The sequence below is a fragment of the Bos mutus genome, chromosome 23 (genome assembly GCF_027580195.1).
Source record: "Bos mutus isolate GX-2022 chromosome 23, NWIPB_WYAK_1.1, whole genome shotgun sequence".
In the NCBI taxonomy this organism is placed as follows: domain Eukaryota; kingdom Metazoa; phylum Chordata; class Mammalia; order Artiodactyla; family Bovidae; genus Bos; species Bos mutus.
The window spans coordinates 131,075-159,018 of record NC_091639.1 but is presented as its reverse complement, the minus strand read 5'-3'; the positions used below and the strand labels follow the sequence as shown (position 1 = coordinate 159,018).

General features: G+C 50.4%; 1 protein-coding gene across 3 annotated transcripts in view; it reads right to left on the bottom strand.

Annotated features, from left to right (window-relative positions):
- The window catches only part of DUSP22 (dual specificity phosphatase 22), a 53,769-nt gene that overhangs the window by 15,804 nt on the left and 10,021 nt on the right, over positions 1-27,944 (bottom strand). For 2 of the 3 annotated variants that reach the window (XM_070361321.1, XM_070361319.1), the window contains exons 2-4: positions 27,034-27,067; positions 22,126-22,208; positions 4,709-4,758 (exon numbers count right to left, since the gene is read on the bottom strand). In XM_070361321.1, the coding sequence (XP_070217422.1) occupies positions 4,709-4,758; positions 22,126-22,208; positions 27,034-27,067 (167 nt within the window). Of the gene's footprint in view, positions 1-261; positions 373-4,708; positions 4,759-22,125; positions 22,209-27,033; positions 27,068-27,944 lie in introns of all 3 variants that reach the window. The other variant, XM_070361320.1, reaches the window with a different exon arrangement.

Genomic DNA, 27,944 nt, shown 5'->3' with positions numbered 1-27,944 from the left:
GCACAGTGTGTGTACATGTGTGCACCTGTGTGTACAAGAGTGTATACAAGTGTGTGCAGTATGTATATAGGAAAGCGAAGGAGAAAAAGCCCAGGAAAGGCCAGCATCCTCAGGGGTTTTTCCTCAGAAAAGATGCTGAAAACAAAGTACGCGTGTGGTGCATTCTCCTGGGCGCCAGCTCTGGAGGGCGGGCTCAGGTCAGCGAGCTCCTCTCCTTAGAGCCGTCCAGCCCTGGCGCCACCCCCGGGGCCCTGCACTGACCGTGCAGCTCTCACCGCAGCTGAGGTGAGCAGGACAGAGACACTTCCCCACTCGGCAGACCTCACGGCCTTCAACGTGCTTCTGTCAAGGATTCCCCAAGTCCTGCATTTCCTGCACCGCCAACACGAGAAGAGTCAGGCGAGGCGTGCGTAGTGCACACTTCACTGTGCCGGACGAGGTCATTGTAAAAAGAATTAAACAAAACCCTCTCTACCACCTACTATCTCTTCATTTCACAAAGAACAGTTTCACCTCCAAAAAGAAAGAAACATAGTCTAAGACTAAAAACTAGGTTTCTAAGTTGAATAGGTGAAATCTTAGAAAGCAACACACATTTTCTACACATTTCTCCCTTCTGCTACGGAGTCCTCAGGAGTTACGTATGTGCATTTCTGTCTGGAAATAGGACAGTACTCCAGGGCCCACCTACCTCTGATGTTGCAGAACTGCTTTTTAACATTAAAGAAAAATGTAAATGAGAGAAAAAGAGAGCTGGAAGCACAAGAGACATAAACTAAAGAAAACACACACAAAAAGACAGGAGGTGGGACAGATAAGGAGGGTCTACTGCTGTTTATTACAAGCTCTCTGCATCGCTGACACCTCTTCTCCCCACAAAAACCCCAAGAAATTTAGACCCTGCTTGACTCTCAAGCCTCTGTTGTCATCAAGGCTCTGCTGTGAAGATGCAAACCTGCCAGCTCCTCAAAGAAGACAAAATGATAACTCTTCTCTTATGGTGTCTAAATACAGGCACCAATTTGAAAAATATTAAAACAAGAATGAATAAGCAGCGATACCTCCAACCACTCACTCTCAAGACACGTGAACACTCCTTTCCTGAATAAGCGGAAAATGGAAGCTAATTCTTTGGAGACACTTAGGGTCAGTAAACACTTTCACCACCTCACCTAAAGCTACAGAAATTGTGTGAGATAGACATTTCACAGAGGAGAGAATGAGGTTACAATGACTCGCCCGAGGAAGTACACAGAGAAAGCAAAAGCAAACACTCCCAGAAGCCTTGGTTCACTCAACCACTGCACGCCGGCCTCTGGCAGGAGGTGTGTGTGTCTGAGACAAAGCCTACGGTGCCTCTAATTCTGCAAATCAAGCAGAACACACTGGCCTGGGTTGGGACTGTCGCCACTATGAGAGCTTGAACTTTCCCGTTTCCTGACTTTGCGAGGCAGGGTGGTTGGGGGAACAGAGCTAAAATTCTGATGTGTTAACTGTCATCTCAAACCAGGTTTCTGCAATTTAAGTTCCTGGAAGATCAGAGGGGGAGTTTGTGAGGAGATGGCCAAGCCAGAAAACTGACCTTTTTGGAGCCTCTGCAGTGACTGAAAGCAGTTATTCTCCAAAGGTCATGGCCTTCTGACTGACGTAAGTAGCAAGAAGAATTCCTACAGGGATGTGTGGGGAAAGATTTAGGATACTAACCTTAAATCCTATCCTAAGTTGGAAACAACTTTTTAAATCTGTTTGAATAAGCAATACAGTTTTCTAGAATGTATTTTGTCCCCACATATAAGAACTCTTAGGCACCGAGAAGAAACTGCTCACCTGAAGGACCCTGGTTCTAGCCAGGTCCCAGAGCCTGAGGAGGCTTTGTGTCCTGACTGTCTACACTGGCTGGGGATACAGAAACTGAAGGCTTATGGTCAGCCTTCACATACTCCCCTATCTGGTGAGTAATGAGCTCAGGGAGGAGGTCACACAGTCAAGGGTTCTGCCTGTCAGCGTCAGTAGACTTTCTGTATCATGAACTCATGCTTACCATTAAATTGCAGGCTGTGCTTTCCAATGAAACACCTGTGACAGGCAAGGAGAAACTCAAGGTGTTTCACAGGCTGTCTCTTAAGATATGAACTACACTCGAATTCCAAGCCTAGCTTCACTATCTTCATAGAACTTCACTAAAGCAAGACACGTTTACAGAGCCATGGACACTTATGTACCCAAAGCCTTACTTGTGTGTAAGCTCTGCTATTACCAATGGATCAAAAATAAACATTTCCCCAAAGACACCCACATGCCTACGAGCCTATGAGCATAACTCCATCTCCGATGAATTATGGTCTGGACCCCCTTTCCCAGCTGCAGCACCCACCTGTCAACCACCTTCTCATCCAGATACAAGCAAAGAGTTAAAATAAGGCAAATCACACATCTTACAAGACCTCTGTACATGTCTGGGACAGGGGAGAACTAGTTTAAATCTTATGAGCTAGTCCTCTGGGCCCAGGTTGACTGTCGCTGGGCTGGTTTTGCCAGATTTGAGCAGACCTAGGAGATGCCAGAAGTCAGGGGACGGGCTACGGCAGCCTCAGTCCCCGGCCTTCCTGGGGCACATCCTCCTGAGCACCAGAATGGCCCTTCCTGTGACTCTCAGGCCACACCAATGCACTCTGAACAAAAACACACTCTTGTTTTCAAAAGTGCTTGGAGGTCACAAAGAAGACTTCCACACATGGCCTCATCTCCATAAATGCCAAAGGCAGGCCCTTGCAGACGAGAGAACTGGGGCTCAGGGGCCTTAGAATGACCTGCCCAAGGCTGATGGAGCTGGCCTTGAACCTGAGATTTCTAATGTCTGCACAGGGCAGGGTCGGGGTCCTCACCCCTGGACATCAAGCCCAGTGCTGCCCCCTCCAAAGCACCAAAGCTGGAGCGTCCCGGCAGGCAGCGTGGTCCAAGTACAGCGGCCATCTGCCCTGACTACAGATGCCAAGGGGTGCGGCAATCACACTGCTCCAAACAGAATGCCAATCAAGTATTGACAAGTTCAACAGCATGTCAGAATCTCGGTTTGAGATAAGACCAGAGCAACCATTCTAAAAATAGCCACCAAAACATGGGCAGAAGATCGCTGTGGTCTCGAGAGAAAGGCAGTGGCTCACTTCCTTCCGTACACACCATGCCCCCCAACCACTTCTGTTTCTCGACACGACTAGTAACCAAGGAAGTTCTCTGATACTTCTCCTCCTCCCATATCCAGGCTACTACTGTTTTCCTAGTGACCCTGTAAAGTCTTTCCTCTATCATCTTCAATCTTAAAGATGGATTTTCCTATGAAACATGGAGAGTCAGTGTGGAAACACGACCTTGGGTGGGAACTGCTGCCCCTCACCCAGGCCCCCCTGCCCCTTCCTGGTCAGACCTGCACCATCCGCCCTGCCCCAACCCCTGGTCTTCCCCACATCGGCTTATCTGACGATGCTCCCCTTTTCTCCAAACAGGTAGGATCTCACAAAATTCTTGCATAACCTGAGATGTCTCTGCTCTCCAGCAGTGGAAAACCAAGGCTGGCTGATGTTCAGCAGTGGACAACCTTCAGGGGGTAAGATTTTTATAGTCTACATTTCTGTAATATAGGACTTATAGGCAATAGAGCTTGAAAGCCATGAAAGCTGAATGCTGACAAGCTCTTGGACTCCCAAATCCTCAAACTACACAGGCTCTTCCTGTTGAAACATAGCTGTGTGTCGTCGGGAAGGGTCCTTGTGTCTGACTGAAAACAGGCAGCAAAAACGAGTTGGTCGATGGACGTCTGGGACAGCCATGTCTCAGCTCCTGAGCCTCTCAGCTGTCTGGCTCAAATCCAGGCTCAGGAAAAGGTCAGTTGGTCCACATAACCTCCAGACACCAAGCAGAGTGGTGTCCCAGCTGTTACCTCGTGGGTCTCCAATCCCTGTCCCCCGTCCACCCAAGCCCAGTTCAACGGGCCTCATATGACCGTGAGGATGGGGATCTGGAAAGGAGGGCGATTATGACTCTCTCCTTGGATGGAGATGCTTCCAGCTATGGGAAAGAGAGGGCAGGACCTTCCTAACCAGAAAAGCCTGGTCTCTCAACTCAGACAAGCTTCCCAAGTACTCTGGCCCCTGGGGTAGCCACTGGCCACGTGGGGCTGCTGGACATTTGAGACAGAGCTGGTCCAGATGGAAGGTGCTGTAAGTGTAAATAGCACCCCAGGTTTTGAAGACTTAGTATGAATAAAATGATGTAAAATACCTCATCCTTAAAATGCTGAGCACATGTTGCACTGGTAGTACTTTTGGGTATACTGAGTTGAATACAACGTATTATTCAAATTGTTGTGACCTCTCTCTTTCTTACTTTTTAATGTGGCACCTAGAAAATTTAAAATTACATGTGTAGCTTGCATTTGTGGCTCATATTCTGTTTCTATTGCACAAAATGCAACAGTTTACAGGGAAATGTGAACATGCTGAAGCATGGTTTGAGACACCCTTTACAAAGTCAGTCCCTGACACACACACCACCCGAGCTGCTCAGTGGAAGGACCAGCCACCTGGAGCACAGACGGAGGGCCTCCGGTTCCCAGCAGGGCAGCTGCCAGGCACTGAGGTCCCTCTGCTCTGGTGACTACACGTCCTTTCCCTTTAACATGTCCAGATAATACAGAAAGAAACCAACTTACAGGTTTTGAGATGGTGAATCCGCTGCTGGAATGCACAGGTATTTAACCCCCTGTGGAATGATAAAAACATATATAAAATAAAAAGATGATACTCAGTGGAGAAAAAATTTAAAGGAACTATTTACTCGGGTCAAAATATGAAAAATAAAAAGGAGAAGTTTTTCACTCATCCTTTGTTGCCAAGGAACTGAGGGGAAACTTTAATTAAGGTTCCTGGTTACTTTCCATGACCATATGCACACGAAAAGCGAAATAATTAGAGTACTTCTCAGTAAGTGTCTACTTACCGAGTTTCAAAACTACCACCTCCGATGCACATTCATATTCTCCCTTTTAAATCTATTTCACTTAAGACCCTGAATGGCCAGAAAGGCAGCACTGAGAACAGAAGCCTTGTCATGAAGACATGCTGTGTGTCAGTCCCAGGACAGGGAGAGCCGTAAGTCCACTGAAGAAGTGCTTGGACCTGCACACACTGGAAATGATTTGTTTTGCTTAGTTTTCAGGACAGTAAAAGTTTATATACCAAGCTAATTTTTTTACAAGAATGACTCAGTTTGGAAAAAAATGAACTTCATATTGTTCACTATAAACATCTATAAAAATGTTTATGCAAATTCATGCTATAAGAATCATGCTGAACTCGAATTTTATTAAAACCTTTTCTTTGAAGGGACTTAAGGTACAGTTCCCAAACTCTACAGTGTCAGGTGAAAATACAGAGTTCAGAAATCTCAGCAAACTTTTCAAAGCAATATGGCTCCATGAAGACTTATTAATGAATAAACCACTTTTAAAGCTTTTTCTTGTGATAGCCTAATCAAACAGAATATAGCCACCATGTCATAAAAAATCAATGGGGGGGGGACATACCAAAAACTAGAAAAATAACCGACCGGAGAGTAAATGCAGGAGAAACATGTGGAATCATGGTGCCGCCAACCACAAGTCCCTTAGCATTTGAAGCCATCAAACTATTATTTCTAAGTTATTTGCATTTTTTTGCAGTTGGACACTACAGTTATAGTGTCAGTTCACATGGCTAGGAATTTTGCGTTGCATTTGCTAGTGTTGCCTTGTAAGGAGCATGGGGTCCTCTGTGCTGTCGATCCCACACTCCAACATGGAAGCTACATGGACTGTTTCTCAAGCTCTGCTGCTGGGTGCGGACCTGGGACCTGGCTTCGTCGTCTGACGCACCTGCCTGAGGCAGATCTGGAAACGGGACACGGGAAGAGTCAAGCAGGTGAGGAGCACCTGCCCAGCAGGTGCAGGTGGCGGCCGGGCGGGGAGTGCTGGGTGGGCGTGGCAGCAGGTCTCAATGGGCAGTTGTGTACTGTGGTCTGCATGTTGCCCCTGGAGCTTCAGAAGACAGCCTGTCTGTCCAGCTCTTCTGAGGAGACCACAAGCCTGGACTTTTTCTTAAAAGGCCCCCTTCTGCTGACAGGGCTCAGAGTGGAAGCTGTTGTCTGCAACTAAGAGCAGGCTTCAGTTCAGTTCAGTTTAGTCACTCGGTCGTGTCCGACTCTCTGTGACCCCATGGACTGCACAGCCCATGGAATTCTCCAGGCCAGAATGTTGGAGTGGGGAGCCTTTCCCTTCTCCAGGGGATCTTCCAGACCCAGGAATTGAACCAGGGTCTCCTGCATTGCAGGTGGATTCTTTACCAACTGACCTATCAGTTCAGTTCAGTCCAGTCACTCAGTCGTGTCCGACTCTCTGCGACCCCACGGACTGCAGCACGCCAAGCCTCCCTGTCCATCACCAACTCCCGGAGTTTACTCAAATTCATGTCCATTGAGTCAGTGATGCCACCCAACCATCTCATCTTCTGTTGTCCCCTTCTCCTCCCACCTTCAATCTTTCCCAGCATCAGGGTCTTTTCAAATGAGTCACCAGGGTTAGGGGACACAATTCCCCTGCTTGTCTCCCACCATTAGAGAGGCCAGAAACAACATTTTTCCTGCTTCTCTCTCTCTCTCACATACACACATTTTTAATTTTGAGTCAATCATTATATCTTCTAACAAAGGCCCCTCTGGGTTTTAAAGACGATGAGTTTTATTGCTACTCATCCACAGAGCAGCTCATCACATGGGGCCAAACGTCCCACAGGCGAGCGGGAAATGCAAGGTCAGCTGCAGGGAAGAACCTGAGCCACAGGTTGCCCACCTCCCCCCAACGCCCGCTCGAGCTTCGCCTCGTGGCCCACTGTCTCCTGCCTCTCTGTCCCCTGGCCCTGGGCTCCTCTGCTCGACTGGAAAAAGCGAGGCAACTGCCTAAAGTTCTAACACACCTCCTGACCACAGAGGTCTGCGAGCCCGATGTAAAGAGAAGGAAAAGGGAAAAGGAAACGATACTGTTGGAGGAGTCATTTCACACCTTCCCTCACGGAGGCCACACAAGAGGTGGTGTAGATACACTCGCTGATCAGCTCATAATTCTCCATTGAAATGACTCACTCACTCTTTGCCTTTTGTTCCCGAGGGAGGGTTGGCTGTGGATTGGGCCCAGAAGCTTGTGCGATGCCCCCCTCCCACACGCGTCCCCGCTCCCTGCCGACCGGTCCTCCTGAGCCTCCACTTGCCCTGCTCCTGGCGCCGCTGCTCTGGGCGGCTGGCCACCCAGCCACACGCGGAGGGTCCCTCCGTGGGGCGACAGGTCCCGCTACATGTTCCAACCAACAGCCCCTCGATTCCAGCAGAATCCAGGGCCAGCCCAGCCCACGCATCTGGCGGAGAGAGAGAAATGGAGTGGAGGAAGAGAAGGAGGCGGGTAAACAGCTCTCGGCCCACCCTCGACGCCGGCGTCCACGCTCGACGCCAGCGTGGTGTGCCGGACGCACTCTGCTTCTTCGGGGTTCCCTGACGGGGTCTCCTTCCCTTTGGGGGTGCCCGAGGCACAAAGGGAAAGGGGCCGGCCCCACACGGCAGGAGAAAACCAGGCAACATGGCCAGGGGCGCCCCCTCTGGCCCCACAGAGGCTGAGGAGACTGCTCCTGGCCCCGCGGGGCCCTCGGCCGGGCCAGCTGGGACGGGTGTGTGGCCGCTACAGCATCCCGTCTGTGACGCATCTGCGGAGGAACAAGCAGCCCCGGCCACAAATCTGGGGACCCTCTGCTTCAAAGAAAGGCACAGAAAATATGAAATATAAGACCTTGTTCTTTCAAAGGCAATAACAATAATAATAGCCTTCCCTGGAATGATGCCTGGCACACAGCAGGTACTTACTAATGTCTGGGGAATGATGAGAACACGGTGAAGACCAGTTAACGTGAAGACCATATTAGAAGCATAGTAGAAGGAAAGAAAGCTATTGTGAAGTGCAAGCCTTATTCTGGTGACCACGATACCTAGAGCCCCACCACGTGGGGGGCACACCACACACACACGCTCCAGGTGTCAGCCTCCAGCCCGCCTGCCCCAGCTGCTCACTGTTACCTACAATAGGAAGGGAACAAACTATGCAAATGCAGTGAAGAAAGGAGTCAAAATTGCCAAAAGGCTCAGTTGCTCACCACCCAGGACGTCTACTTATCCTGGCTTAGTCATTAACAAAGCACAAAGCATCTCCTTGGAGGCCAGAGTGCATAACATGAGGTGCCTGAGAGAAGGCTTGTGATGCCTGCACACGTGTACAGTTCAGTTAGTTACTAATTCAGAAAGCAGCCAGGGTGCCGGCAGCCTGAAGGGCCTCAGCGCCAACAAGAAAGCTGGACACACTTGAGATCATCCAATATTAGAGGACAGGGCTCTGCAAATGTTTCAGGATGATGTGGAATAGATTCATCTGCTTGGACCGAAACAAAGGCCCACTCTGTAGTGCTGGAGTTCACAGAGACAGGAATAAGGGCCATGGTGTGTTTAGCTAAGCTATGGAAAGTTTAGCAAAAAAGAAAGGATATCTTATTGTAGGGCAAAATTCTACAGCAATCTGAAAAATTCGTAAGTAATACAAATAGCACCAATGTTTCCATTACTATAGCATCCGTTTGGTGGCATTTCCTCCCTCATATTACCCCTATTATTTTAAAACCCCTAAAATCAATTATGTTTTTTGAAATAAAATTCTTACTAAATAAAAATTCAGTATTTTCAAAAAGTGATTGGTGGAAAGGCAATTAACATTAAGCTTTTTTGGAACTGATAAATGTCAAGTTACAGACTATTAGTGTAGAGAGCTGGTCCTGAAGTGCAAAGACAGATTTCTTCGGGCTCCATGACACTTTGAATGTCCTCACATGTCCTGAGAATGGCATCAATACTGACAAAATGGGAACCAGAGGGAAGAAAAGGCAAAAAGCATATGTGCTGAGTGTTCACAAGGCCAAGTGCCACCAGTTAGCACGACACAATGTAGGGAGACACAGGAGAGAAGGGAGAGTGAGGCGGGGCTGCCAAGGACAGCCTTTTGGATGAAGCTTCTGATTAGGTTTTAAAGGAAGCAGGAATTAGCACTTGAGTGAGAAGAAAGTTCAGAAAGCATTCCAGAGGCTCGTCTTGAACAAAAGGTTAGAGCTTTCTAACTATATTCTCAAAAGTTCTAATACTTTTCAGTTTTCTGTTTCAACAAGCATAGTAACCACCAAGAGTAGGGTTTTCGCCTTTCTTGGGGCCTGAAACTAAAGATGACACTTAAAATGATACATAGGCAAGTACTTGAAAAGCAGGGCCAAGGGTCTGATTTCAGGACTCGTAAAGGGATCAAACTCTCGCTTGTTTCAAGTACAATTTCTAAAACTCACTGCTTTTTTCTTTCTGAAACATCATAAGTAAGAGTCTTCTGAAGAACCTTGCTGACATTTTACTTTTCAAAGGAAAGTCAAGCCCTGCAGAGCTGTCTTCTCTCTCCCAGGAAGGCTAACGGAGACCCCTTAGAGAACACTCCTTTGTGCCTACCTACAACCTATGAGGAAACGTCGGTGGGAGGCGAGGGGGCTCCTATGGGATGGATATCAGGAAATACAGGCGAAACGATGTAATCACAAGCCTCGTTTTCTCATTTCTCCCATTCAGTGTCAGCAGCAGAATGGGTGTGCACGGGGGTCCCCTGAAAAGACCAGGTTTCCTTCGACTGCTCGTTTGGGGGCTGCACTGCAGAGTCTGAGAAAATAAGCTGAGACCCCAGGAGAGCTAGTTTCACCACACTCCCAAAATGCTGAGTCTAGAACAGAAACAGAAAATTAAAAAGAATTCAGCTTGAACTGTCTCACACCTGATCAGAAACAAGCCCACCAATTTAAAAAAAGTCTGTCTCCTTGAGACATGCTCTCCAGTTGTTGTGTGGTATAATATACATAACATAGGATTAACCATTGTAAGCGTACAGCTCACTGGCGTTACATGTGTTCACATTCACATTCCCGCCATCTGTCTCTAGAACATTTTCATCTTCCCAAAAAGAAACTTTCCCCACTAAACACTAACTCCGACCCTGCCTCAGCCCCTCAGAACCTTCTACTTTCTCTACGAATTTGACAGCTTCTGAACTTTAATATAAACCTAAAGGTAGGTAAACCCTGAAAACATCAGTCTGGGCACACTCTTAAAGGTCACAGACCCAAAGGATGGCAACTGCTGACCTGAAGTTGCTTACAAACGGGTCAGGGTTGACGGCCTCGCGTCTGTTACTGCTCACCCGCCCCCGCCCCCGGCAGAGCCTCACTGTGGAGAAAGCCCACGTCCTGGCACATTGATCAGTATTTCTCCTCAGTTTAAGAACTGTCACCAGTTAGTGTTTTAAGGAGAAATAGTACAAATTATATGCACAGAGACTGCATCTGGACATCAGCGTAAAACCCTGAGCAGGGAAGGTCCAGAGGGTGGGGTCCCATGACCTCTCTGTTTAGCTGTTGATACCCCAGCAAAAGTCTCAAAGAAACTACTGTAGAAAACCACGCAGAAGGCAATCCTCCCTTAGCTGCACATAAAACGTCCGAAGTCCAGGCTCTAAACTGACGATGCATTTTCTTAACGTCCCTGTTGGCCACTGATTGTTCTGCACCAGCTAAATTTAGGAAACTCTACCACAAATAACAACTTCCAAGAACTCTGTGGTGCCCGGTGGGTGGGGAGGGGTGGGAAGGTCAGAGTGGAGAGACAAGATTTAGCCTTCAGTTTGATTTTGTGAGAAAAAATGCAAATGAGAGCCCTCCAGCACCTGTTGGCTTCTTTCAGGTTAGTCAAAAGATGACATGCATTTGACTTGTCAGGTCCACAGATGGAGAAACCAAGTGCTTATTTTTGCTCAAACTCCTTTTGCTCAAGTGGGCACAGTCAGTGTGTCCGAGCTCCTTGGGCCTCACGGGTGGGCGATGGGGAGGCCACGCCAGCCACACCACCAACCCTCTTCCAGGTTCTTCCTGCTGGGGGTGTGCCTGACGGGACTCATGAAAACGGAGCATTTTAGGCAAAATCTCCCCAACCGAGCAATTCTACAGGGTCACCTAACAGGTGCTAATGCTACACGACCACGCTGAAAGTCACTGTGGATGAAGCACTCTGGGAGTGATCAGTGGATGGTCGGGCTGTAAGAGACACAAAGGTGGAGCTTCATCTAATTGCCCATCTCAGCTGGTCAAACAGCCCGTCAGCAAAGTGAAGAAGACCCTCCCAAGCCCCACGTTCTATCACAACGCCACCCCCCGCCTCTGCCAACAGCTCGCCTAGCCCACCACCTGGCTGCCGTGTCTCAGGCGCCCTGTGCCCCCCAGGTCCCATGGAACCTTCTCTCCCTCAGGAGTCTCGGGGGCGGGGGTGCTTCCTCAGAAAGCTGTCCCCACCTTGTCTCCCTGCCCCAGGTGGACTCTAGAGACGACTGCCCTAACTGCTGCCAGGACAGGACAGTTTTGGCGTGGGAGGATCGGGCTCCCCGTCAGACTGTCCCTGTCGAGTTGGGTCCTCGCTCAGTTCTTGCTGCAGCCTAGTTCCTCTCTCTCTAGCCATCAATAATGGGTCACTGAAAGAAGGGAGGGGATCCATTTTTAGAATCTTAAACTCCTGCGTGCCTTGAGAGCCTATGTCCAGGGAGCCAGCGCCCCTGTGGCTGGCAGGATGCACAGCCCCGGCCGGGCAACCCAACAGCCTCCATGTGCATGTCCTGTGTGCTCTGAATGGCTCCGTGGGACACATGGGCCGGACCCACTAACCGTGGAAAGCCATCCCTGCGGTGGAGGCAGGCCGGGTGCTCAGGACTTTTCAGGTGTGCATTGCACTGGGGACACAGTAGCCCCAAGCTTCAGGCCTGATGTGGGCTCCAGGAACATGCAGGCTCTGTCACTGAGGTACGCCTGGCTGCGAACCCTGCCACCCAGCTGTAAGGACAGGAGCTGACACACAGGCCCATGTGCATCGGGACACAGCCTCGCCTGCCATCTGCGTGTCACCCACGGCTCCTGTCATGACATGGATGAGAGGAGAGGAAGACAGCACCCTGACGCACTCACCACCTGGCCCTAGCCCTGCTCAGATGGAGACGCTTCCCATAGTTCCGTGACGACCAGGAGCTCGTCTCTCGTGCGGGAGGCGTGGGGACACGGCGGGGTTGCCCGACTCTAAACCACTGCTCGTGCTCAGCCCCGCGCCTTGCTCCCTAGAGAGAGGGGCTGAGGGGTTTCCTTCCAGCACAGGATTCTTTTAAACAAGGAGATGAGATTCAATGTGTGGCACACTGAGTGGCTGGAAGTGCTAGTGAAGGAACAAGGCATGCGTTGTTGCCACCACAGACCAGGCTACAGAGAGGTCGCGGGGCCTGGAGGATCGTGTGCCAGCCGCCTGGACTATACGAGGCCCACCATCCTCACCTTCTGCAGGAAGGACGGTGCTGGATGCTGCCTCGGGGAGGAGCAGAGCGTTTGGGATGCTGTCCGTGCTCCCGCACCTGAGTCCGGACTCCACCCCTCGCAGTGGGACGAGACCTTCCCGCAGGCTGCCATCCTCCAGCGCAATACTGAGCCTCAGAACTTGAGCAGCTTTTCCTAAGCAGCATTCCAGGTCCCTTGGGCATGACGTTGCATCCTCCAAATGGGATTAGACCCCAAAAAGGGTTAGCAAACACGGACCCAGAGCAGGGCATTGTCCCTAGCCTGGCAGCTAGCCAGTCCTGTGGGGGTGGGGTCAGATCAGGACACACAAACGTGGTGCCCGCCAGTGCATGAGCCCATGACTCCCGCCTCCCCTGGGCGTCAGGAAGCGCGTCCTCTCTCTCTGAGGGAGGGACGTGTGGGGGTCAGAGACCACTGAGCTCCCTGGCGCATGGGTCACACTGCAGTGTGGGTGCCCAGCCCCCAACAGGACCGGGGGCTTCTCTTCACTTGGCTCTAAGGCTGATCAGCGTCCCAGGCCTTCCTTGAAGCGCAGTCTTCACCAAGCCCTCCCTCCCTCCCCACCAGCTGCCACTGAAAGCAATCTGACAGCTATTTTTATTTTGACAGCTGCATCCTCTCGCAGTGGGCACAGAGGGGAGAACAGTGTGGGGAGGCCAGCAGTCCCTGGGATGGGCAGGACCTAGAAATGCCTGGCAGAAAGCACTGGTCAAGAAGCCCCAGCGAGCGCAGGGGCCGCAGCAGGTGCTTGGGGAGGGGCCGGTTCAGGCGCACGAGTCGGGAGCGTGAGTGTGTCAGGGCGTCTGTATGAACGCAGCCTGACTTCAGTCACTTCAGGTCCATCTGTGGATCTGGGTATGGCTTCCACCTAGAGGCTGGGGGACTGGTCTGGTTGAACAGGTAAATTCAGGTTGGACCAGGCCCACCATCGCCAGGCCCCGACCACTCTGAGGGCCAGCACAGTCTGGAATGACCTTTAAATGTCTTGGCTTAAGGACAATTCCCCAGACCAGAAGGCCGAAGCTGAGCTCTGGGCTCCACTCTGCTGCCCTGGATCCCAGGTGACCACATGGGTCAGGGGAGCATCCCTCCCGGCTAGGGGAGTAACACTGGATGGCCTCTCCTTTCTCAGGCTCCAGCCGTGGTTCCTGTAGTTGGGACAAGGTCCACAGCTGGCCCTCCAGAGAAGGAGGCTCCCACTCAGACCCAGATGCACAGTGTCCACTCCGGCAGCCAGGGCTGCAGCAACCACGGCTTGCCGCCCCCTCACCACGCATTCACTGGTCTTCCCTTGAACGAGAGGGCAGAGCTGGTGGAGACACCCTGCCCAGTTACAAATGCTGAAATGACATCTGTGCTCCTTGTGGTGACAACTGAAAGGAGAGAAACAGTTTCTCAATCCAGACCTGGGGCCTGACACCAGCCTCTGCCTCGGGGCACACACAGGCTCCAAACCATCCCAGGAGTCAGAGCAAGAGAGGGGATGGCAGGACCTCGGCCACAGCGAGGCAGCCTACCGTCTGGGGCCGCTGCTTCCCCCAAGCTTCGGGCCAGGTGGGCCCGCTTCCCTTGCAGGCCTGGCAGGCTCAGGGCCCACGGGCAGCAGCTACCAAAGAATGAATTATAGGAGCACCTGCAGGTAGCAGATTTGCTTAAACCAGTCTTCAGTATACCAGGCTACATTTAAATTAGTATTTTTCCTGTGGCTAAAAACAACAACGGCCCCCATAGAGCCGTTTAACTCTGCTTTGGGTCTTAACCAACTAACCACCTTTAACTGCTCATTCAAACTTTTGACTGTAGAGTTGAAGGCCCTTCTCCCAAGGAGCCTGTGACACCCGCAACACCCGCGGGCCCGCCGCCGGCCGCCACAACACACAGGACTCCCACTGGTCTACTGCAGTGTCCTGACCTGGACCCAGAAACATGCTGACACTGAGGCCCCACGAAAGTGAGTCCCGTCAGGCTGTGGCCTTTCTAAGACAAGAGCGTGTGCTCCATCAACCTAAGGCATGAGGGCAGCTGCAGCATGCCCGCCGTCTCATTGCTGACAGTCCTTCAGCTCTACTGACTCCCACCTCCTGGGAAGGAAACATGAGTGTGTCACCTGACTTTGTTCATGAATCTTTACTGACTGCTTCACATAAGATGAAGCTCAGACTCCTCAGCTTGACAAATGAAACTTCCCCTGATCATCCCTGTGCCCCCTACAGCCTGGCTCCCTGCAGACCTGCTCAGCTGAGCCCTCCAGCGTCCCAGAGCCTGCCTGTGCCTGCACACCTGGGCCCCCCGCAGGTCCTGCCCCTCCCCAGCTGCCCCCTGCATCCTCCAGGGGCACTCCATGGTGCCGGCCCCATGGCGAGGCCTGCAGGACCCGGCAGGGAGGTGGCCCCAGCCCCTCAGCTCTGCGGCGAAGGCACAAGTCTGCATGTTTTTAGGATTTCCATGCCTATCTCCTGGTGCTGGGCCGCACCTTACTTCTCACTGTCTTACACCCAATCCCTGCTACGAGGTATGTACTCAACCAGCATTTGCTGAATGTGAAGGAATAACGCCCAATTTAGCCAAAAAGAGAACTGAAGATGGCACCACCCTCGTCCCACCATGCTGACCACCCTAGCCACTCGGTACCCAGCCGCCATCCACACGTGTCCTACGTCCCCAGGGCTCATTTCCCCCTTCCTGACCATTCAGGAAGGGCTGGTCCCACTTGAGACACACCTCCCCCGGAACCGGACATACCAGTCCTGCCAGGCTGCCTCATCACTCCTCTTCACAAAGTCTTCCCAACCTCCAGCCCATGGAGCGAGGCTCTTCACGAACAGACCAGCTAGTGCCCTGGCCACCTGCTCTGGCTCTCGCGGGCCATCCTGTTGCAGTGTGTCCAGGCTGCCGTTCCAGCTGGAGCAGCGGGGAGAGGACATGGTCCTCACCTCTCCTGAGCCCTTGGTTTGCGAGTCCCGGCAGACCCTACCCCTGTCATATCCCTCACTGAGGACTGGGAGGGGTCCGACCCAGGAGCACCCCCAACCCCTGCATGAGGAGCAGCGCTTGGCACTAATCTGAGGGCCCGAGCACACAGGGGGGCTCAGCAGGAAACGCTCATGAAACTGGGACTTGAGAGGGAAGTCTAGGAAGGAGAGTGCTGTGCGAAAGTCTTCACTAGAGTGGAGAGGCTAATCGGTAAGTGTGCAAAGTCAAGAGACCACCCACAGCTGAAGGGCAGGGGCTCCAGGGAGCCAGGTACTTAGCACAGCATGCTCACTCAGAGACGAGAAGGCCGCTTTCCTCTCTAGAACCAGTGGCCCCCGATGATTTCTGCCCCTCTGGGCCATCCAAGCTGGGATTCCAGCTCCAGACCTCCACTTGACACAGAGGACCAGCAGCCAGGGGCCGGCATGGGGGGGGGGGGGGGGCCACCGTCTTTGCACTTGACTGCCCCCACACATGGAACTCAGACACAGCTGGATTTAAGAAAGAGAGATTACTAGACAGTTTTCGATACCTACCATAATCATTTCTATTTGAGTCATTTCTATTTAAGTCTGGGGTTGGCTTCAAACAAATTTACCTCAACACATGAAAGCTGCAAACCTTTGGTACAGGACGTGCCACCGAAGCTCAGAGACTTTAGTGGAGAGATGGCAACAGCTGTCAGGCTGAGAACCGCCCCAGGGCCGACAGCGAGCAGCTTTCAAGGCCCTGAACCTCAACAGCAGTGACGAGAGTGCGGCGGCTGGTGATGCCAGTACAGTGACAGAACGCATCCACTCCAGCCACTCCGATCAGGATTTCTTGCCCAGTGTTGAACTTGTATCACCAGGGGATCTGTGAACTCTACAAGGGTATAAACTCACTCAACTGAAACAATCAGAGGAAAAACACAGCTGATGCTGCAAATAAAATGTATATAGCCAGAAAGTGTGTCTCGGCCGTCTCCCCCCTGAAGATCAGGATGGCTGAGAGAGGCGCTTTGTGGGCACTGACCACGGATGACAAGCACGCAGCATGTCTGAGGTCACACGTTTACATGTGAATCCATGGGGGACATTGTTACCAAACACAGAACCCGTTCCAGCCATGCCGAGACATCCAAGTGCAGCCTGCCTGTCACTGCTCTAGACTCCAAGAGGTGGCCACCTGTTTATCTTCCTTTCATGATCCCGCCATCCAAAAAAATACTATGAGGACCCTCCCATTGAGGAAAATAAGTAAGAAAAAAGTGACACTCTGTGTTCCCACCCTCTTCTCTTAACTGACTCCCTTTTGTCAATCCTAGGAGTATGACATGGTCCTTGCAAACTCTTATCTGTGCCTTTACACACACATATGTACGTGTATGCGTGCTAGGTCACTTCAGTTTGTCCAACTCTGCGACCCTAGGGACTGTAGCCCGCCAGGTTCCTCTGTCCATGGGATTCTCCAGGCAAGAATACTGAAGAGGGTTTCCATGCCTTTCTCTAGGGGATCTTCCCGACCCAGGGATCAAACCCAAGTCCCCTGCATTGGCAGGCGGGTCTTAACCACTAGCAGCACCTGGGAAGCCCCGTATGTGTACGTACTGGAGTCCATTATTAATGTAATTCACATAAGTGGGGTCACAGTGTGGGTATTATTCTACAACTTGCTTCTTTTGCTCAGCAGTTAACTGTTTCCTCTGCATACGCATAAGCCCTCCTCTTCTTTTTCAATGGCTGCAGAGTATTTCTTTTCTACAGAGGGTGGGTGTGCAGGTCAGCTCCAGTTTCCTGATTACAAGCAGACCTTGTAATCAGGCTCCCTTACAGGGAGCCTCCTGCCCACGCCTGTGTGCCCGGCACGAGGTGTGTGCTGTCCAACAGGCTCTTGCTCATGGAAATAGTTCCTGTGACTTGAAGGTCATGGACAGGACGGGGCTCGGGGTCCTAAGAGCCAAGCTGGCCAGGTCACCAGGTCGGGAGGAGGGCAGAGCTGGCTCTGCCTAGGAAGCCTCTGAGGAAGACAAGTGGGCACAGGTCTCCCTGTGAATTGGAATGTGGGCCTCAGCTTCCCACGGTCTGCCTCCAAGCCCCCGGAGCCTGAGACGAGGTCTCAGCGAACTCTGCCCCCACCTCACCTGCCTTGATGTGGGAAGTCTTCTTTTAACTAATCACCCACTGTCCGTATCTGAGACTGCACTGTCCTTGTAGGACCAGACTTCTGATGCGGACCCAAGGCAGCCGAAAGACCACTGAGACCTGTCAGGGAGTTACAGGAGCGTCACTCGGTGGCGGGAGCTTAGCAACAGGCTCTTCTGGACTGCAGGCCACACCAACTGCGCGTGCTGAGCATCTGCACACCGGGCTCCCTGACTGTGGGGGTGCCGGGGAGGCAGCCCTGCACCACCTGACCTCTGACCTCACAGAGCGCTGTGGCCAGTGAGACTCCACTCTTCTTCCACACCCTGAAGTCCGGCACATACCCCCAGAGACACGGCTTCTCACCTGGCGGTGAAGCTGAAAAGCACTCGGCATGGAGTCTGTCAGAAGCACACTCAGAAGCCAGAGCCGGGCTGAGCGCTGGGGAGACCAAGAAACCCACTGCCTGCAGTGGCCTAGGACCAGCCCAGGAGGACAGAGGTTAGACAGCCATTTGATGACCACAGACATTACAGGGAAAGGGCAGCAGGCCTGAGGCTGGCGGGCACTGCAGTGTCCTTCTCAGACCAAGAGCTGGGCCCAGCTCTGAGGGATGGGAGGACTCGTCGGGAGCGGGGGCAAGAGGAGGGAGAGAGAGAGACGTGGACAAAAAAGCAAGTCTCTTAAACTTCAAGTGCCACTGCACACCTTGGATGGGCTTGCTTACATCTGGGAAGGCAGCAAAGCTTCTGAGGGCGAGAAACGGAGGGGGCCACCAGACAGACAGGTGGCGGGGGACCAGGCCCCTCCAGGAGCCCCTCAGGCGCTCGGGACCACCGTCCACACAGACCGGCGTCTCTGGGAGACACGCACCTGTACGTACAGACACACAGACACGGGAAGGGTCAGAGCCAGCAGAAGTGGTCAGCTGCAAACAGAACCAACAGCGTTAAATTCTGAGCCTGGACACCTCAAAAAAAATGTTTTTCATGTTAAAGAAAATATAAAACAGAATCACCAGGAATAAATGCTGGCCTATAAAAACATCCTAATCTGGAAAGCAAAAACAAATGCATAAACGGTTCAAAATACAAGTCACAGCTCAAAATGGGAAGAATATCCAGGCTGAACTCAAGCTCAGAAGACCTGTCTGGCATGCACACAGTGCCCTGTTGTGAATATGTGTATGCAAACTATTTTTTTTCTATTTAATCTGAAAATAGAAATCACTTTAAAATTAAATTCTTTGTGTCATTAGCCCAGTGAAGGAATGAGAATACTTTAAAAGTATTTTTGTTAATAGTGAAAAATAGTTGTTTCCTGCAGGTGCTCTGGTTAAATACCAACATGAAAAATGAAACAAACTCTGAAATTCTTACATTAGAGAGACAGGCCTCTGGTTCTTTTCTCAGGGGAAGGGAGAAACCTTTCATTGCTCAATATTACTTCCTCAGCACCTACAAACAACACAGGGTTTCTGATTTGAAAGAGCGCTGTCTTTCTGACAGCAGTTTTCACCACCCCCTCAAATCTGGAGCAACCAGTAGGCGCTGAAGACACAGCTCACAAAAAAGGGAAACGTTTTTAGCAGAAGGCCCGGCCCTCAACGTGGAATCAGAGGAAGGGATGTTCCTCCTTCAATGTTATAATTACGGTTTGGGCTTAATTCCTATTTGAAATTAAGCTACGAGGCAATGGCCCTTCCCCAGCTCTGCCACTTGCTAGAGGTGACGTGCTAGGCCCCAGGTCTGGTTACACCACAGCAGCTAGGATGCTGCCATCGTGCAGGCTGGGCTCCCGGGCCCTGGGGATGAGCAGGTGGTCCCGTGGAGGCAGGGCCATGCCAGGAGGCATGACTTGGCACTCCCCCAGCCAGAGTCTCCAGATCTTTAGAACTTCCACTAGGATGTGACAGGACTAAAACCTCTCAATTTTAGACAGTAACTGCCTCCCCACGTCTAGCCCGCCTCAGCCCGGGTCTGCCCAGAGAAAGCTGGGGTGCATTCCATAAACACTCTGGGCTTTGGAAACCCCAGACAGGGAAGGAGGCGGCGGCTCTGTCATCTCCTGTGTCCTGTCCCACTTGCCCTCTCCAGGCTGGCTCTCAGCACGGCACACGCTCTTCCCTCTCACCCCATCCTGGTCCTGCTCTCCTCCAAGGGTCAGGACCAGCACAGCACAGAGATAACTTCCCAGATTCATCTCAGCCTGGTGAGACTATGGCTTCTGGAACTGAGTTTGAAATTTAAGAGAGACGACTACATTTATGCATCAGGCAGAGGGCTCAGTCAAGGTCTAGCACTCTCAGGACCCTGGCGGACTCCCTCTGTCCACTCCCTGAGGGCGAGCAGGCCCATTCACATCACTTTAATGCCTGTTTTCCCCACTTGTGCAATCAGAGAATCTATTGCTTTCATGTTTAAAATAAGAACATACTCATGAATCACTTGTGAAGTTAAAAATGAATAAAATAAGAAGGGCAGTGATAAACTATGCTATGCTATAAAACAGAGGTCCAACTTGAAGTAAACATGAAATCACAGGAAAGTACTTACTGAGTGAGATAGTAACAGCACCCAAAGCCTGAAACAGGACATCTCCAAATCAAAGAGGCAGTCTCATGGGGAAAAGGCACAGGGTCCCTTGTTTCTCACAGGGAATAAAGAGGATACGCAGTCACGGCTGGCGAGGGAACACAGTTTGCCCAGAGCACTGAGACTTTTACATCAACAGTGTTCTGTTTACACCAGGCTGCAATCGCATGGGCTCCACTCGCCAGCCCTCCAGCCCTCATTCTTGTGTGTAAAGTGGCGGGGGCGGGTGGGACAGGCGAGGGCGGGGCTCTTTCCTCCGAGACTTGAAGGCCAGCTCTGTGGGCAGAAGTGGCAGTGGCACAGACTCCCAGCCGGCTTCCTACGTGACGGCGGCTGTGGGCAGCGGGGTACAATGCCACGAGGCAGCCTGGAGGGTCAGGGTAGGCAGGACATCGATGCAGTTTATTAAAATAAAGGAAACCTAAGCCTCATCTTGGAGAAGGCAATGGCACCCCACTCCAGTACTCTTGCCTGGAGAATCCCATGGACGGAGGAGCCTGGTGGGCTGCAGTCCATGGGGTCGCTAAGAGTCGGACACGACTAAGCGACTTCACTTTCACTTTTCACTTTCATGCATTGGAGAAGGAAATGGCAACCCACTCCAGTGTTCTTGCCTGGAGAATCCCAGGGACGGGGGAGCCTGGTGGGCTGCCGTCTATGGGGTCGCACAGAGTCGGACACGACTGAAGTGACTTAGCACCAGCAGCAAGCCTCATCTTGTGATTAAAGAGCAAGTCAATCATGATCAGCTTACATTTAACTTATCACCTACGCCATAGCTTGGCCATGTGTTTAACAAACTCTTGCTGATACATGGAAAATGGATACCTATTTTCAAAGGAGATGTCAGCCTTTGAAACAACGATGCTTTGTTGCTGTGGTTTCCAATAAAACCATGCTGCAGCACAAATTATAGCACCTTAACAAAACCATGAGACAAAGCAGCAGAGGGAACTGCGAGCTCGGATCCAGAGAAAGAGCCCGTTCACCTCCTGTGGTCCTCTTATGGTGATGTCATCAGTTGAATTGCTTATTATTCTAAGTTCTCATCTTTTTGGATACTGACTGAAATCCGGCAGCTCTAATGGCCAGGTAAAACTGATGACTTTGAAATAAGAATATATTACCTACTCTTGTATAATATGAATTTTAGTGAAAACTGCTTGAATGACGATTCTTTCAGAATGAGCCACACCTCCCTTCCAGTACCCCACCCTGAAATAGAAACAAACACACACACACCCCTCACAACCATATTCACACTATTTTCTGAAAAGAGGTAGCTTGGGCTTTGTCAAGGCTAATAAACAGAGAGAGACTGTGCTCCCAGCCAACAGCTCAAACCATCGATTAAAGTAAAATTGAAGATGTTTTTGGAATCAGTGTACAGGCAGACACATCCTATTTACTTTAAAACCTGAAATACAACACCAGCTTCTTCACTGACCGTCTGCAGAGAGAAGCACTAGAACATCTCTAGGGACAATTTATCCTCAGAGGCCTTGTTTTCCGAAATGCAAATGATTGACAATTGAGCTCAAATGGAAAAAAAAATCAGGAAACGAGCAGCCTGAATTCTTTGGGATTCTAAAACAAGAGGTTATTTTGAAAGAAATGAAAATGGGTTTTAAATGTCCTTAAAATCTAAAGGAAAACACTGTATCAGCCTGTTCTTCGGTGTTCAGCCAAGAAAGCCAAGGTAGTGACATAACAGGAGGATGGTGAGAACAAGAAGCACCCCACTGCCGGCCCGGCCCAGCCCAGCCAGAGGCCCAGGCCCAGGCGTGGCCAAGCACGGGTTAGCACAGCCAGGACACGGAGCTGTTGCTGCAGAGCACAGACTGCCTGGCCAGCTGCCCCACCCAGGAGCACAGCACAGACAGGTGCACAGATCAGCAGCCTCACCTCCAGCATTGGCCTGGCGCTGTCGTGCACAGACAGAATGTGCGTCACCTTGTTCTTGCTCAACTGCTCTGCATCTCTGGCATCTGTCACAGAAGAAAGGGGGGGCATTTTAGTATTTTCTGCAAGTGAATACTCCTTAAGGAAAAAACACAAAATTACTTGCATATTTCTTTCTTAAAAATTCGTAATTGAATTGTGGTGCTTGAGAAGACTCTTGAGAGTCCCTTGGACTGCAAGGAGATCAACTCAATCAATCCTAAAGGAAATCGACCCTGAATATTCATTGGAAGGACTGATGCTGAAGCTGAAGCTCCAATACTTTGGCCACCTAACACAAAGAGCCGACTCATTGGAAAAGACCCTGATACTGGGAAAGATTGAGGGCAGGAAGGGAAGGGGACAACAGAGATGGCTGGATGGCATCACTGTCTCAATGGACATAAGTTTGAACAAACTCCAGGAGATAGCGAAGGACAGGGAAGCCTGGCGTGCTGCAGTCCATGGGGTTGCAAAAGTTGGATACAACTTAGCGACTGAACAATAAAGGGAATCTAGAGTTATTGCTTTTAGGTATTCTGCAGATAACTCAGTTTATTTCTGACTGACAAGTCTTTTGATACAAAGTGGTCATATAAAACTTGAAAAGTATGTAGACGGATAAATATTATAATGATGATTATTGCTGTTTAAAGGAAATGAACCACTAAGTCATGTTGTAGCTGATGCTTATTAAGTTGCAGACCCTCACATTAGCTATTCACATGAAACATGGAAAAAGAAAGATATTTCAAATATTTTTAATTACCTCTTAATGATTAGGAATCTAAATTAAAATTAAATACAAAACAATCTTCTAAGATACAGGAACCTGCCAGAGACTAATCGACCTAATGTCAAACAGCAGGAATGGGACCAGATGCAGGTATGACGTGGTTTACGAATGCACCCACTTACGCTAAACTAAAAACGGGTACTTAATGGAAAGTCCAGACAAAGCAGTTCATAAGTCATCTGGCTATGAAATTATTTGCATGTGAAACTAAGGAGATACCAAATTATATTCCCTTCCTATGAACCCACCCAGAGAAGAAAGCCACGCGAATCCCCTCAAGCTGGAACTTCTGCTAATCTACAGAACAGGGTGCAGCAGGAGACAAGGAGGTCCATTCCCCCGGGACACGTTTTCTAAAGTGATACAGGGTAAGATGATTGAAAACCGAATGTCTGATCATTCTGTTTCTGGAGAATATTAACGCCATGAGAAAACACTCAGGATGTAGCATTAAACAGGGGAAAGGGGAAGCAGGCACCAAACTACAAATACAATATGAACTCAACTTGTAAAAACACATAAAGACAACAAACACAGAGGGGACGCTGTTGTCAGGAATCGGCCTAGACAGTGACCATCTCGAAGAGACAGAATTACGTGTTAAGTTTTTTCTTTATCGTTTGTGTGTGTATATTCAATACAGATGGCTGTAAGAGTTCAACATGCCTAAGAACTACCTGGATTTTTTAAAAAGGCAGATTCCTGGGCTCCAACTTAGTTCAGGGTCTATGGCAGGGCCACATTCCGAATAAGCCTTAGTGAGTAAGAGTAGAAACGAAGAAGCACCGTTCTAAAACATTCTACAATAAGCATATACCACTTTTATAGTCAGGAAAATAATCTTTAAAAGTAATATAAAAATGCTGGCTTTTATTTTGACTCTCTTAATTGCTCCAACCACCTCAAACAGCCTCTCAATCCATTACATGGGGACTCATCTAGCCACCCAGCTCCCAACTACACCAAGTTGTGATCTAGGTGAGCTTTGAACTTGGCAGGAACTGGACTTATTTAGGGTCCACAGACAGGCATCCCCCACGTTTTAACTCAAATGTGATTTTCCAATCCCCACCAGGCTGTGCATTTTGGACAAGTAGTGGAACGGTCAAGCTGGAGCATTAGGCTCCCAGACAAGGTGAGGCAGCCAGCAGGAGGGGTGTTCAGAGCCGCTGGGCTGGGAGGGGCATGGGGAGGGTCTGCACAGTTGGAGGAGACACTGTGGGCCAGGATCTTCCAGATTCTGACTCCACCCAGGAACGAAGTTGGAAAATCAATAATTGTTTTGTTATTATTCAGTTGCTAAGTCGTGTCCCACTCTTTGTGACCCCACGAACTGCAGCACACCAGGCTTCTCTATCCATCACTATCTCCCTGAGTTTGCTCAAACTCATGTCCATAATAATTGTTTACATATATCTTCTTTTTTTCCTTTTTGTAAAAAGCAATGTTATTGAGACAGAACAGCAGTGGATAAACAGACACAGAGGACAGGCCCAAGGACATGGGGGTGGAGAGGGAGAGATGTATGGAGAGATTGAGGTGGGGACTTACAGCACCTCATGCAAAACAGAGCCTATGGGAATCAGCTGCCTGACTCAGGAGACCCGAACAGGGGCTCTGTGACAATCTAGAGGGGTGGGACGGAGAGGGAGATGGAAGGGAGGTTCAGGAGGGAGGGGACACCGATGACTGATTCTTGTTGATGTATGACCGAAAACAACAAAATTCTGTAAAGCAATTATCCTTCAATTTAAAAAATAAAGTGGAAAAAAAAGTGTTACTGAGATAATTCACCCTTTTAAAGTGTACAATTCAATGGTTTTCAGTATATTCAGAATTGTCTAACCATCACTACAACCTAAATTTAGAATATTTTCATCACCCCATGAATATACATTTGTAACACAGATTAAGGTAAACAACAACAAAAAAGGTGGTTTGAAGTCAAAATTACTTTGTTTTGAACATAACCACACTTGGTACCACACATCAGAAAAACTGACTGCTGTGCCCTTAAGAACACAGAAGTGGCTCCTGGAGACGCCCCTGCTCCTTCTGCTCCTCGCATTCCCAGTCCAGTCCGAGCCTTTCTATTCTGCGGTAGCGCCATCCGCACACACACACCGTAGGGCAGCTCTTCCCACAAGCGTGTGTCTGTCCACACGTGTGAGTGCACTACTGATGACGACATCCGTTCTTCAGGACTAGAAGCGGCTGGTGGGCGGCTGTCTACAGCCACGGGCACTGTGGGGAGGAGCACACGCGCAGCTTCTTCAGGACTAGAAGCGGCTGGTGGGCGGCTGTCTACAGCCACGGGCACTGTGGGGAGGAGCACACGTGCAGCTGGAACCGGCCTTGGGGGCTCAGCCCGCCCACCCGCATGCGCACAAGCTCTCCCTGAGCAGGGAGTCCTAGGAGAACTCAGTCCTCTGTTGCTCAAACCAAGGTCTGCCATCCGCAAGTGTGCTGGAACTGCTGGCAGAAGTCCTGAATTTGGCTGGTTTTCATTACAGTTTTTTGATTTGTAAAAATATTCACCCAGCAATTCTACATCCAAGAATTTATCCTAAATTCCATATTGTTTCCAAACTCAAAGACATTCCCCTCTTCCCACGAAACCATTAATAACAACTCATTAAATAACCATAAAGATGTCCATGTATTCCAGCCCAGCTCGCCTACCTGCCACAAAGCACTCGCTGCTTTCTCAGAACAAAAAAGCTTACTAATTTAGGAACTCCAGGACTATTTTTAACACCTTCTAGCAGCGATGAGCAGCTGTCAGTCCAGTGTGCTCAGAATACTCTTTAAGGTCAATTAGCTGCCCTCTGAGCCCAGCGGGGAAGACGACATGAATATCAGGGCAGAGACGTCAGAGATTGTTTTAAGAGTCAATGTGAACCTGAACTTGCAGATTTACACAACCAGAAAACAGACAGGAGTGTGTTCCAGTGCGTGTGTCCAGAAAGGGAGGCGTGGTGAGGGGGGTCTCCCTACCAGCACGGCAGGCTCCTTCCTGCCTGTGTCCGGCCCATCCATGGCAGCACACCTGCCCTCCCCCACACACGGGGGGTGGGGCCAGCCCCTTCCCCCTCCCCTCCCCTCCTCTCCCCTCCCTGCGCATTTTGCTCGGTGGCTTTCTACTCACCTTTGCAACTACAGAGCATTTTGAGACAAATAAGCTAAAAATGAAAAGTCAACAGCTAATAGCATATCAGTAAATATCAAAGAAGTTGCAGAGAAATGTGTGACAAGAATAATCGGCTAGAGATGAAACTGCCACTTATTTTCCCCAGGTGACTAAAAAAATAGGTCTCTGAAAGTTTATTACTAACTAGAAAATAAAAGTGATAAAGATGATAAACAGGTTATATGACTGCTAAGTGTGCCTTTTAGCCATCCTCTTTTGATAGTGAAACTCCAACATGTGTGTACAGTTAAATGAAGGTCAGAGGTCAAGGTGGACCCTGCAGGGCTCTCTACACCACTCTTTGAGCCATGGGCCAAGACGTCGAGGCACAAGGATAAGGCTGCCGGTGGTGTCCAGACCAGACTGCACACACTGAGTCCTCACCTCGACGCCGTCACGCATGAGAGCCTAAAGCTGAGCTTTAAAGAAGCAAGCTCACCACTGGCAAAAGACACCCGTGTCCTTCCACAGATGAAGGGTAACACAGTGTGGCCCATCCACACACGGTTATTCAGTCTTAACAAGGAAGGAAATTACGACACAAGCACAGCAACGAAAGAACAACGTCAAGCTCCGTGAAGTCAGCCAGTCACAAGAGGACCACGGCCACATGAGCCTGCTCACACGAGGCCCCTGGCGCAGTCAGACTCGGAGACAAGCAGCAGGAGGGTGGTTTCCAAGGGCTGGGGTGCAGGGCAGGAAGTAGTGTCTAGTGGGGACAGAGACTCAGCTGGAAAGGAAAGCGTGCTGGGGATGGGTGGAGGTGATGGCTCCACAATAGCAAGAATGTACTTAATGCCCCTGAACTGCCGCTTAAAAAACGTTAAACGGCATATTTAATAGTTTTTTGCATATTCTACCACAATAATGAAAAAAGAGAACTCACCTTTGAAGTTGCCAATATACAGGCCAGGCAGGATCTATGGGGAGAAAGACCAGACAGAAGTGTTACAGGTTTCAGTCTGATGGCATTCGTCACAGAGGCTGGGCCCTCCCAAGGCCTGTGCCCACCACACCTACCTCCCAGCAGCTTCTCAGACAGACCAAAAGGTCTCCTTGTCTCCAGGCCTCACAGTGTTCACCACATTCTGAGTCCAGCCCCAAACCAGAGTCTCCACAGCCCGTCCTCTCGTCCTGCCTCCTGTCCCCCAGCCCCTCTGCTCCGGGCTCCAGCACCCGTCCGCCACCATCTGAGGACTTGCACCTGCTGTCCCTCCCCTCCTGCTCCCCATCCTTCGGGCCTCAGCTCCAACTCACAACCTGGGGAGGCCTGACCTGAGCCCGACACCCGTGCCTAGGGGGCTCCTGCTTCAGTGCCCCCATCCTCTGTGCTCCCCTCACATGAGACTGTCGTGGGCATCACCAGGTGGAGGGCAGTCCCCTCTGCTGGGCTGCAGACCCAGAGCCCAGCCCAGGGCTTGGCCCATGATGACCATTCAGTAGAGAGTTGCTAAATGAGTGAGTGAACTGTCTAAACATGCAAGTTAAGAAGAACACACATTTACTCCAAAACATCTACTTCTTCTAAGGTTCTCAAGCCAGAATCAGATTTCTGGAAAGCCCCAGGGTTGACACAGAGATTCAGCAGATCTGAGATGAGAATGGGTGACTGCAGGTCACAGGTACCCCCACCTTGCAGAATACGAAGCCAACCTCCGCCCTGCAATACTCTGTATGGAAACTCTGAAATCCAAATGCAGACAACCCCCGGGAAGCTACACCGCCATTGTGATTTCCAAGTGTGCACAGCACACTGGCCGTGGTGACACTTCACTGCAAGCCCCGTGCCCTGGCGAC